A 13154-nucleotide genomic window follows, 5' to 3' on the forward strand; every position below is an offset into this window, starting at 1 on the left:
ATTTGCATCCATTGGCCGCTGACCCAACGACCCAACTCCTCCTCCTCCACCACCTCTGTTGCCAATAACTCAATCAGTGGCGCACTGCAGTTGCCGGAGACCATTCATCATCGCCAGACAAAATATTAATCGCTCCTGCCCTTGCACTTACACGTGGCCAAATTGGATTCGAACGCGATTATGTCACACGGGGCAGCAAGGCAAGGTTACAATTTATAATTGTCAAGCGAATGGAAGATATGCGGATGCAGCGATACATGGCTTACATGGGATCCCTGCTCCCAGACAAATGGTATACTCGTATGCTGCGGACCACAGACCAAATTTGCACTATACTTTGGTGATTTATGGACACAGGAAATTGACTTGTGATATATGGTTCTTAATGCAGGAGAGACCTTGAAAAGGTGCCACAAAATCAATAAGATAAAAGCGATTAATGTAAGGCAGGTGGGGTAAAAATTATAATTAATAGAAAATATAATGAGGTTAAGTCAACAGAAATGTATGTATGAAATTAATATCTATTTGGTTAAAAAAATTGTGTTTTTAAATATAAATTGAATTTTGAAAGTGTTTCTAAATAATAAAAAAGTATAGAAAAAGGTTTATTTTATGTAGGTATGAGAAATATGATTGAGATTCTTAAAAAAGAGAACAAAAATGTATTATTTGTTATTATGCAAACAAATTAAAAAGTAATATATTTTTATGTGGGGTCTGGGCTTACACTCTCGTTTAAATGATTGTTGATGTTCGGGCTAAGGATTGTCTTTTTGCCCTCTCCCTTCCGTTGAATTTGCTCTGGTAACTTGCTTTCCGAATAACTGTTCTTTAGCTTTGCTTCCTTTTATACATTTTGTGACGAGTTATTTAGCTACGCAATTGGCCTGCATCACTATCGTCATCCCATTCACTCTCACTTACTAACCAAATCAGGGGACCATCTACAACAATATATAGCTTTGTCACTCTTACGCTTTACATCTCGTTAGAATTATCTGTTCGCACTCATACTAGCATAACATTGAAAGTACCGAACTATGAACCAACTAGAAGCGATTCGACTTAAAAACGAGACATTCAACTAGAAACGAGAGAGGCCGTTTCATTCAAATAAAAGAAAGCATTAAAAGTTGAGTTTTTTGTGATATTTTTATAAATATTTTATTTTATATTGTATTTATTTTTAATAAGATCAAAATATATACAACAATAATCACATTTAGCTTATCTCGCCATCGTTTTTTAATATTCAAAGGCCTTGACAAAAATATGAAAATCAATTATCCGCTGAAGCGAAAGCAATTATTAAATCGATATTGGCATTGGCCAGGCATTAAGTTCAAGCACAAGCAGAAAACTTTAGCCCACTGGAAAAAAACCTCGAAGGCTTAAGTGGATTGACCGAGTAGCAGGACCTCGGAGTAACCACTCGATTCGAGGTCCTGCGGCTGAAAGGCTGTAAAGGATTTTCAGGCCAAGAAGTACAAAAGAGAAATTGAAATTAAAGCAGGGCAAAGGTCGAAGCTCAGTGGATTTTTGCGTTTCAATTACGACATGGCCATATCTAATCCGGGCTTTAATTAAGACCAGATAGCTTTAACAACAAGAACCGTAAAGGGAGGCACTAAGAAGCCTTTGAGCCACCTCACCTTTTTAATGAGGCAAAAAGTTGATGCCACATAACGATGTCATAATGGCCATTGTGTGGCATAGAAACGAGGGAACAGACTGTGGAGTCGCGGTTTTAGCGCCCCTGACGCTTTACACAATGGCCAAGACAGCGCGGGTCGAAAGCTTTATTGTGTTTTTAATTAGAAAAACTTTTGCATCTCCACCACCCAACACCTAACTTCCAACGCCACAATTGGTGGGCTCAAATTTGAGGCAGGAACATGGCCACAAAAACCCAAAAAACCGGACAGAATGCAACAATTTTTCGGGCTCCGAATTATTCCTTAGCTTAGCATAATATTTGCCAGAAGCCAAAAGTGTTGGATATCGGACCAGGGCAACAGAGCAGCAGCTAAAAAATGCTGGAAAATATTGGAAGAAAAACAAGCTGCCTGTGAAGACCCGCAAAAATTCCGGCAGTAGAAGGAAAACACTGGGTCCACAAAAAAAGTATGCAACACTCGGCCACCGGAGCCACCGGAGCACAACAAAGGCGCTTACCAGGTGTTAGTGCATGCCAGGAGCGGGTGAAACGCGGGGTTCGGGGTCCAGGATACAACCACAAGCCTTGGCCAGGACTCTTACATGGTCCCTAAACACTCGCAGAAATAAAGGAAGACTGAAGTCCTGATCAACATGTTTAATAAGTATATAATTCAAATTTGGGTTGGATCGTAAAAGTTCTTATTTGCCTAGTTGCAGCAGTCATAAAATATAAATAGTTATTTACTTTAATTTAGTTTATTATCACTGAATAACAACTTATTAATAGGCTCACATTATTTATATACCAAATCTTATCAAAGTAAAACTATTTTGCATAACTTTTGTATAAGGAAGTTAATGAATAAAAATTACAAATAATAAGATGAAAGTTTTAAATATTATATAAACACAAATAGTTCATTTAAACAGACAATAAAAATTTAATTAATTTAAAATCAAATCCAAGTTATTTTTTGTGAAAATGTATAAACTGATAAAGGTTTCTTAGCAATAAAATGTTTATAAAAATAAATTTATAAGTTATGAAAGTTTTTAATATGATAAAAATAAAATGAGCTGATTTTATATTAATAAAGTAAGCGACATCGGGTCTATTAAGTTCTAGATTTGGTTGTGAGGTTTTTAAAGACAAATTTTATCTTTATAATCTTTAATTAATTTCTAACCATGAAGGTGTTTCTATTAAGAACCTGCCAGAGTTTCCAAAACCTTAAGAGTTTCTTTAGATTAAGAAACTATTTTTGGATCTTATACTTTCCAATCTTGAGATTCCAGTGCTTTTTCATCTGACTTAAGTTTATATATATACTAAATATAATTGTTAAAGTTTTTCTCAGCGCATAATCAGAAGGCGGAGAAAAAACAAAGAGAACTGGACTTGGGGAGCCATATGCGAAATTGTTTTATAGCTGGCCGGGAACGGCCAGTGTGGAGCGTTGAGTTTGTTTATGGCCACAGCCCAGCTTGGCCCAGAACGGATGTTGGCTTTAACTTGTATATCCTTTACTCCGTCCAGTCCTTCCCCGCCGTCCCTTTGGCTATCTGGACGAGAGGGAAGTTCCTGGGCATTCGGTTTCATGTTGAAGCGTTTAACAAAGCGCCGTAAATTGCATCAGGCGTGCAACCACAAGCTTCGCCTCTCCTGGTATTTTATTCAGCTTTTCGTTGAGTTTCTTATTCCCAGAGAGAGAGGGGATGGGGAGGGGCCCTATGCGGTTCAGGTAAACTTTTATTGCCCCGAAAAAACAATTTAAGCTTTAGGGTTTAGGAATTGTAGGCTTTTAGCATGGTCGAAAATTAGATTATTGGCTTGTGGTGAATGTTCTTCAATGCTCGTAGAATCGAAACTAATGGCATGTGGCATTCGCCAGACGACAACTACAATTTATGGAGCTCTCAGTTCAAAGCCAAAGCTGAAATGCAAATTCAATCAAGCTCCCTTGGCAGGCGGCAATTAAAACATTTGCTGAATTTTCATTAGGGCCTCAGGGCTCGCCAATCTCTACCAATTATGAGGAGGTTGTAATCAAAGCTCCAGCTGCGCATACAATTGCCATATTGCCAATGTTTATTGAAGTCCGCGAATGGCCAAGCAAAATGGCATGGAGAGACATCCCGCGAGGCGTTGCACCACTCCATCCACGCCCCTTTTGGATTCGGGACTATGTCCAAACTTCCGCGACGGTGGCAAGTGCAGCAAGGCGTTGCTTTTTTAATAGAGTCATAACTTGCTGCCAACTAATGGGCTTGCAACCAAAACACGCGGCACTTGAAGAAATTCTGGAGATTTTATGGTTGTGAAATCCCCGAAAGAGCTGCCCAAAAGTATGCTGTAAAAGTGGAGAGTTGTCCTTTAGATATCCCATTTTTGATAGAATATTTGGTTACCTACCTTGGGATCTGGAGAAGTTTATTATTGTTAATTGGTTTACATGAAGACACGAATTTTCACTACACCTTAAAATTCTCAAGTGGTTATTTGGACGGCAATTGGTTTATTCTTTAAATGCAAATACAGAACAAATTCCCGGAAAATCTGTTAGATAAAGTTATTAAATTCCATTAAAATATGTGGTCATGTTTCTTATACGAAGATAGCTTAGAATTTTGTTCAGTGAACTTTAGGCAGTCCTTGGTTAGCCATAACACAGACCCCTCCAGTTTTAATCCTCCGCTCTTTTTTCTCATGGCGCTCGGTGACTCGACTTTGGTTACAATTCAATTTGCAATGGTCGCTTTTTCTTGAACACAAATTCTATTTTTTTCGGGCAGACGCTGGTCGCTTTAAAAATTTGTTCCTTTACCTGGGCAGTGTCGTAAATGTGTGGAAATTGTTGGGTGTTATGCCTCGTAGGTATGACTGCCAGTTAAGCAACGGGCGGTCGGTCCTTTGCCATCTCAACCCAACTTTATCCCCGTTTTCGGCTTTGCCCTCTTCCCAACATCCACATTTTCCGTAGAGTGTGTGGCATTTGGCCAACAAATCTCTCGCTTTCCCTGGTGGCGGCACTCGCTGTCGTTTTATTGTCTTGGCATAATGTTGACGTTCTGGTCTTGTTCTAGAGATGGTGGATGATGGCTCCTTCTTGGTTGGTTGGTATCCGGGGAATGGTTGGCCATGTGGTCCTCATAATTGTCTTGCGCAAATGGTCGTGTAAAATTTTAATTGCTTTTTAGTGCAAACTCTTGGAAAATTTGTAGTTTCCCAAAGAGGCCAAGACCGGGGCTAAAGCTCGAGAATAACCACTCTTCCTTCCTTGTTTTTTTTTTGTATATACATGTGAAGGGTCAACTTTTGAGGGCTGATTAGGAAATGTTTACGACGTAGGTGTTTTGCTCTTGGGGATAATGGTTCCGTATTTTGGGTTCTCAAAGGTCCAGGAAGTACTTAGTGCGGTTTGAGGATTTAGTTAAGGGTTTAATCTGTTAATTGTCCGGTTGAAAGTACATTCTAAAACAGAACGTTTAGTTAAGTTTAATCGCATCCATGAGTTGGTTTTAATCTTTGTTTTATAGCCCTTTTAGGTACACTTCAGAATATATCATACAGTCAAAACCGATTGTATTGATTTTAAACTTGAATATATCGTATCCATACGATTAGAAGAAATTACATATTTTTCCCTTAATAGACTTCGAACCACAACGAAGGTTTTACCAAATTTTCAGGTCAAAGCTCAAGTACCAACTTGAAAACCAAACAGAAGCAACAGCCACATCTTAACCGAAATCACCAGACAACTCATTAAAATCCAAAGTAATTTTCCACACCATATCACCATGCATGACACATATATCAAAAATTTATGTGCGAAACGTCAGAAAGTTTAAACACGGCCACCATAAAAACAATTTGAATACATTTTTGATTACATTTATGGAGGAGGCGGTGCTAGAAGGAAACCAAGTCAAGCTGAAAACAACTTTCGAACAACACTTGACATGGAAATTTGTGTGCGTATGCCCTCCGACCCCCTCCCCTCTTCTTTCCTATGCAAAACATGCAGGATCCCAAAGACCCCAAAGTCCTGTGACGAGGGCAAACGATATGGGGATGTATGCGAATCCAAATATTTGTACTTTTTCTTGTCCATGCAGAAAACTAAACCGAACCGAAATTTACAATTTTCATAACTTTAAGTGTCCCTCATCATTTTCGTATTTTTTCCGGTTTCTATTTTTTATAAATTTTGCGTTCTGATAGTGAGAGATTTTTAGCTATGGCCATTCTGCTCGTTAGCATTTTTCCGGTTATCTCTTGCCAGATTTATAGTGCTCATTGGCCCAATGGCTGAGGCCCGTCATTTACGGTCACAATTTTTGACATTCATTGGCCCTTTTCCCTTTGCTCCTTCGGCTCTTTCGTTATTTTTTTCGGCTTTCTTTTTCTGTGGATCCTTGGACTCTCGATAGGACACGACACTCAAACTTAAATAGAAATGAGCGCATGAAGCGTGAAATTAAATTTGATAAATTCTATTTACGTATAGAGATGGAAGATTTGTGGGGAGCTTTTTTTGGGGCTAGCGGGGAGGTGAAATGGGATGGCAGATATAAGGGTAGCTGGTTCTAGGTCATAATTTAAGTGTATCGAATGGGTTTTTTAACGCTCGGTTGTGCAGTGTAAGCGTGATTAGGAGGGAAATAAAAAAGTAGGAGTTGGGGAAGAGTGAATGAGAGACATAAAAAATGTATACCAAATTGGAGGTAGGTAAATTATAATTTTTAGGACTTATTTTTTGCCTAATTTATAGGATCTCAAGCTAAGGTTTAGCTTTGTTCTTACCTGTCAAAAAGTTTGCCTGAAGGCAATAAGTGCATCTGAGAATAGAATGGAATAGTTCTTAAGGACTTTCATTCTTAATTATATTTTGAAAACTTTTAATATTCACTCTTGTCGGCTGCATAAATTAAGGCACTCGCAAATGGGAGAGATTGGTTGGAAGGAGGAGGTTTGGAAGGGGGGTCTAAAGGGACTCCTGTGGGCGGAAGAGCCGAGTGTTGGCCAGTTGAAAATGCAATAGCGAAACAACAGAAGTAGCGCATCAATACCAGTGTTGAGCATAATGGAATATCTATATAGCTAGATTGAATAGAGTTCTGATATACATATAAAGGATTTAGGTAAAGTAGTAATTATAAATGTGTATTAGACCTACCTTATGTTTAAACAAATTTTTTCATTAAAATTACCAACATTAACAAACATTATCAAGCAAAAAACAAATTAATTCCATTGTTAAGCGAGTATTCAACAAAGGGAGAGACCAAGATATTGTTATTATTATTACTTAATTATAAGGAATAATATTATAAAAATAATAATATAATTATAAAATTTAAAAAGTTTAACATTATAGTCAAAGTTTTTCTGAGCTATAACCTGTTATGATTTGACTGGAAAGTAGCCAAATTGGCACAACAGTTGCGGGAGACGCTGCTGATGGAGCAGATAACCAGATGCAAACCAATGAAAGGGCACTCGACTGAAGAGAGAGAGGCCGCTGAAGAGCATGGCGCAAAATAAAACGCCAACTACAACTCACTGGAAAGGTGGAGGCCAGCATAAGAAGGAGAAGAAGAAGCAGGAGAATCAGCGAGGGGAGTGAAGAAAATGCACAAAGCGAATGAAGTATGAAAACGGCAGAGCCAAAGGGCTGCCAACTTGTGGCGCCTTTTGTTGTTGTTGCCGCCACTGCTGTTGGTTCCTGTTTGTTATTGCACTTTTGCGTGCCGAAAAGAGACAAAGAGAGTAAGAGCGGGAGGTGTGGAAAAGAGAAAGGGGAGAAAAGCGGAGGAACAGCCAAAAATTGCGAACCCAGTTGGGCCACTCAAACTCACTTCAATGAATACTTTATGGGTTAATAATCGTAAAACCATTCAGCGCAAGAGCCTTTGGGCCTTTTGGCCTGCCAGCTAATGCACTCGAAAAAATGTGGATAGAACATCTGTGATTCTCTAAAAAGGTACACTTTAATTTAAAGTGTGTGAAATCGAAATATTTACATTGCTTAGAATGTCTTACATGTCTCCCAATAACAGAATGTAGGTTGTTTTGAAGCTGCATAATCTTATATATAAAATATTTTGACAAACAAAAATTACACTATAATGTTATAACACATTTAGGATTATGTTATAGATAATTTAATATAATATCAAACTTGTTTAAATTCCCAACCTGTTCTTTTAAAAAGATTTTAATTACAAAATATTATTATTATCGTAGACGGAAAGTGAATATCTGGAATGGACTATCAATAGCAAAATAATTTGTATCAATTCAAGAACGAGTTCTTATTTATTTATGAAGATAAATGCAATAATTGTTTATATTTTCAGTGAAGATATTACCAGTGTAGCCTCCCTCGTTACCTTCTTTTCTTCCCATGGGCAAAGTTTTTGTGCGCGAGAATTCATAAACAATGTGCATAAAGCGCAAAATGTAGCGCTTCTGAGGGAGGTTTTTAAAGGGGTGGGGGACTGGCTTTAAAGGGGTCGATGGATGCGCGGGTTACGTGGGCTTAGCCCAGGTCGAGGGGACTGGAGGTGATGTCCCAGTGCAGTGGCAAATTGTTTGGGGCCTTTTGTTAGTGTTGCCTTTGCCTGTGCAACATGCTGCCTGTTGTTATTGTTGCAACTTGCAACCGGCAGCTGCCTTTTCGAGTTTGTCAGGTGAGTTGGAACATCGCTTATGCAAGTTTTCGTGTTTCTCTTGATTTTCAACATCGCTCTGTGTGGGTGTTGTCAGGACTCTTATTGTTGTAGTTGTCATTGTTGATGTTATTGTTGGCCAGGTTCTTAGTGGATAGACAGAAGTTGGCGCTGACAAACGATGTAAAGCGGATTTTGGGATGAGAAATGGTGAAGTGATTCGAGATGATTGGATACAAACACAAGGGAAGTACTATAGTTGAGCCGCTTATGTTGTAAATTTTATAAGTAATGTAAGTAAGTAAGTAATAATCAAGGGGTTTAAGGTAAATTACTTTGATGACAGATCTTTAAGCGTTGTTTACGATAAAATAAATGTAAAATCTGTGAGAAAGTGTTAAATAATGGCATTGATTTGTGATTATAATTCATAAAAATTGTACAGAAAGGGCTCAAATACCAAATCTCGTCTCCATTTAATAGATAAGATTGAAAATATGTAATGTATTTAAATATAAATTAGCCCGAAATGACGGTTTTTTTCCTTCCTAACTTATAATCTATTTCGAACTTCTTAATTGCTAACAGTTGCCCCATTAATCTCTCTGCCAAATTTTAAATACTCATAAATATTCTTTGAGTTATTCACTGGGATACCCCCTGCTCAGTTCCTAATCGAATACAGATAAGAAATCCCAGCACGTTCATCCCCTTGAACCAAAAAGTTTCAAATGCCAATAATTCAAAAATAAATAACTCATACGCAGTGTGGGCGCACGACGAAGGAAACAAAACAAAAAATACGGAGAAAACTGGAAAATAACAAAAACAATGAAACAAAGGTAAAGTCACGCCTGCCAAATGGTAAAAAATGTTTCACAGTCAATTGTAAATATTTTTGCCATTGAGTTTTATTTGAAAAGTTGGCGCTGCCTTTGTTGTTTTTGTTATTGGCGGGGTCTGTAAAAATGCCACCACCTAATGAAAAGCCACCCCCAAATTGTTAAGGGGGCGTTAGCAATATATACACCATATACCTGGGGGCTCGTCAGGTTTTACACGCTCGTTACGTTTGATTTATAAAAGTTGATGTTGCCGCTGGTAAGGCGAACGCACAAATTAATTGCCGTTGTTGTGCTTTGATAAATTGCGTATACGGCGCGGTGTACGCCGTAGAGTTCTTTAACAATTTGCTCAACGGCGGAATGAGCCAGCGAAATATGTAAGCAATAAATAAAATGCCAAGTCGAGTTTAGTTCGCTCCTGCAAATATCATTCGCTTTGATTAACGCAGTGGGATAAATGCGGGGTTATGGCCAAAAGTTTGCCAGCCATTTAGCAGTTCTAAAGATATTTTAACAGGGATTCTTTGCATTTAATTAATGGCTCTGCCTTGCTCCCAGGTGCGCTTTACAATGGTTTTAAGGGGATTTCGATTTCTGTGCAAGGGTTCAAATTTAATGGAAATACTTACTAGTTTAATCTGTCAAGATTTTTGAACTTTCTGTTTTTGCTATTTCTTTTTATTTCATTTTATTACTTTTTTATTCATTATATTTATTGTTTAAAAATATGTATTTCATTGTTATCGCACTTTTGTTAGGGTTCTTATTCTAAAAAGAGAGAAGAAAAGTAATATGTATGCTCTTTCCTGAGAAAATGAAAATGCACTTTTTTATCACTTCGATTGCTTCTGTAATTCGAAAGATAAAACATATAGTTGACAATGATTACTTGCTTAGCATATATGGCTGATTAAATAGTATAAAGGAATATCAATTTCATTATAATCGCATTATAATTGTATATAAGTAGACCTTTCATATAGGGTCAGGCCTATGACAGATTAAGATTCTTTGAACCATAGCTTATCTTGAGTTTACTGCTGAGCTGGTATATAAGAGGGTTGCCGTTCAGATGGCAACAGCAGCAGCAATTTTCAGTCCCAAGATGAGGTCCTCGGCTATAGCAGTCTTTCTTTTCGCCGGCTTAGTCCTTAGATCCCAAGGAGAATTTATTTACGAAAATTGCGGCAGAGGAAGCAACAGCCCATGGCTGGTCCGTGTTAAGACAAATGAAAGCTCGTGTGCGGGTTCGCTTATCTCGAATCGTAAGTATGCTTAATATTTGTACTTTCCGACTATATATTGTACATTGACTTCAAGGTTATGTCTTGACTGGTGCAGTTTGTGTTGGGCAAGAAGCCAATCAATTGTGAGTATCCAAAATTACCAAACAAATTATATTACTACTTATTGATAAAAATGATTTCTTAATTCTTAATTTCAGTCATGTTGACGTGGCTGGATTAACTTTGAACGTAGTTTCAGCGACTCCCCATCCCGACTTTTCTAATTTTATGAACGACATTGCATTGCTGAAACTGGAGCGCGAAGTGCCATTAGACGGTAATACAAAATACAAAATACAGCAAGATTTTAGTAAAACTAAGAAGTCAAATTTTAGATAATGTCAAGCCGATTTGCATTTACGCCAAGATCGATTCCCAGATAGAGAGGGCGGTAGACTCAAAACGTGATCTGAGGCAGAGTTACCACAATTTTGAGGCTGACGGTGAAGTGAGTATCGGTAACGCCATTCACCATAATGTGAAAAGATGCAAGGACGAGTTTGGTGACGATCGTGGACAACATATCATCTGCGCTGAACCCACTAAATCGGATATGTACAGGGGTACCGGTGGTGGACCCTTGGAACTCTTGACGAAAGACTCTCAAGCCGTGCAAGTTGGTATTGTTAGCCTTGGACGGGCTGATGACACCGGACCTCAGATTTACACAAATGTGCTGCACTTTACGGACTGGATTGTTAAAGAAATGCGAAAATAGTTGTTATCATTCCCGTTTTTAAGGCAAACCATCTTAAAAAGAACTAATAAAACATTTAATTCATTGTTTTAATCTTTGTGTAGGAGAATATAACTTGTACATAGTTTCTGTCAATCATACACTTATTAAAAATATAAGAAAAATGTATTGGAATTCTAAGATTTATGCCTACAAGAACATTCAAATTGTTTGACTGATTTTTTTGAAAATATTTTAAGAATGTTTAAAAACTCCTCTAACTTGATGAAACCCATTTAAGCCATTGAGCTCTGTCCCCCCAAAACGCTTATTAAACACTTCCCATTGCTGTCCATCCTTTCACCTGCTTCTTAGCCCGCTGTCGCCATAATTTATTTTCCTTAACGCTTTACCCCGTCCTGGGAAATTCTTTTCCGGTTCTGCTAATGCGCGCGACCCCTTGCACTGCGAAAATCCACAGAAAGTCGGTACTTTGTTTAAGCATTTCTCTTAATTTGTTTTGGCAAGAAAAGAAAACAATAATTCTTTTGCAGTTTGGTTATTTCTTTGTGGATATTTCACTCTCGGACCCGCTGAGTGCGGCGCCAGCGGAAATGAAAACTTAACGCTTATTTGAGCCTTCAACAGTGCACATAAATCACCAGACTGATGTTGCCAGGCTACCAGCTTTTCCGCCCCTTCCCGCTTTCCCGATTTTGCCCGCTGCTTAGCAAGAAAATCAGCTTTGGCCTTTGTCGACTTTTCTGGGGGAGTCGGCGGAGTCTTTTAGCAATCGCAATTTGGAGTCTGTGTTTAGCCGGCTATTTTCTTTAGTTCGTTCTGCCGTTTGTTCTGTCTGGGTCTGGCTTTGTCTGTGGGCCTGTCATAATTCCGTCTCTAAATGTTTTTCGACCGCATTATGCTGATGATGATGATGATGATTGGGCGCATATGTGCGTGAAAAGTGTTCGTCTCTCTCTCTCTGTGGCGTGTGCAACTTCCGTTTCCGTTTGGCGCACCGGAAGCGGCAGACGCCTGCGGCAGGCACTTTCACTGATTGCTGCTCCCCAAAGCGTCCCCAATTTATCTCGCTACCCCCCTCATTTGTATTTTCAGTTATTAGCAGCCATGCAACAACCCCTCTAGTTTTTCCAGCCAACAATAATAAAAAATCCCTCCCAGGGAAATGCATTTGATTGCCCCAAGCGAAATGAGTTTCGTCTCGAAGCGTACATTTTGAAGTAATCTCAAAATTTTTGCTTTCCTCATTTGATTCAATTACACCTTTGGGTGTTGTAATTTTATTTTCGCCCTCTTGTTTGGTTTTCTCACGAAACAAATGGCATAAAGAGCAGCACAATGGATGGGAAAAGGAAACAAATGTTAAAATGAAAGAAATTTCAGGACGAAGCTTATGAGTGCAGCTGTATTGGGAAGAAGATGCGGCTGCTCTTTAAGCTGAGTTTCGGTAGAGTGTCATTAGGTGCACTGGGAAAAAAACATGGGTATGTTTTGATTTGAAGTTTTTTTTATGAAGATTTTTATTATAAAGATTTATCGTTTTTCTTAAGCCTTTTTGTGTTTTCAACTAAGTTTCGTGTTATTAAAATTTCCTTAGAAATGCATGTTTCCAAAATTATTACAAGACTAATTTTATAAATTGTTATAATAAAGTTTTGACTCACCAATTTCTCTCAGTGCCCATCCAGTCTGAGGTCATTTGAGCTTCTTTTGGTAGCTTTTCACCACCAACAATGGGCGAAAAATGTGAATTTCGCGCTAGTTTTTATACAACAAGGCTGCTAATTTGATGCTGCTGCAACAATGCAGGCAACAGTGCTCTGTTTGTGCCCCCATTTTGCCCTTATTACCACAAACCCCAGCCCCGCCCCCTCCACCCTATCTTCACCCAGTGAACCACAAGCTTATAAAAGCCATGCATCCATCAGGGTTGGAGGTCGCCCCTTTTGGTTTAGCTTTAATTTCATGCTTACTTTAATGCGAACAAGA

At 38.5% G+C, this 13154-nt stretch overlaps 1 protein-coding gene across 1 annotated transcript; it reads left to right on the plus strand.

The window, feature by feature from the left end:
* Positions 1–10401: 10401 nt before the first annotated feature.
* On the plus strand, positions 10402–11363 carry LOC108112153 (mast cell protease 1A-like). The gene is made up of 4 exons (XM_017221901.2): positions 10402–10447; positions 10503–10551; positions 10627–10745; positions 10804–11363. The coding sequence occupies exons 3-4, from the start codon at positions 10697–10699 to the stop codon at positions 11184–11186; spliced, it is 432 nt and encodes a 143-aa protein (XP_017077390.2). The 5' UTR covers positions 10402–10447; positions 10503–10551; positions 10627–10696; the 3' UTR covers positions 11187–11363.
* Positions 11364–13154: the final 1791 nt, after the last annotated feature.

Source organism: Drosophila eugracilis, unplaced genomic scaffold (genome assembly GCF_018153835.1).
Source record: "Drosophila eugracilis isolate 14026-0451.02 unplaced genomic scaffold, ASM1815383v1 contig_90, whole genome shotgun sequence".
Lineage (NCBI taxonomy): Eukaryota > Metazoa > Arthropoda > Insecta > Diptera > Drosophilidae > Drosophila > Drosophila eugracilis.

Excerpts from the sequence above, each read along its gene's own strand:
- LOC108112153 (XM_017221901.2), top strand. The coding sequence starts at position 10,697 with ATGAACGACATTGCATTGCTGAAACTGGAGCGCGAAGTGCCATTAGAC. Across the intron at positions 10,746-10,803 it reads GCGCGAAGTGCCATTAGACG|ATAATGTCAAGCCGATTTGC; the intron begins GTAATACAAAAT and ends GTCAAATTTTAG.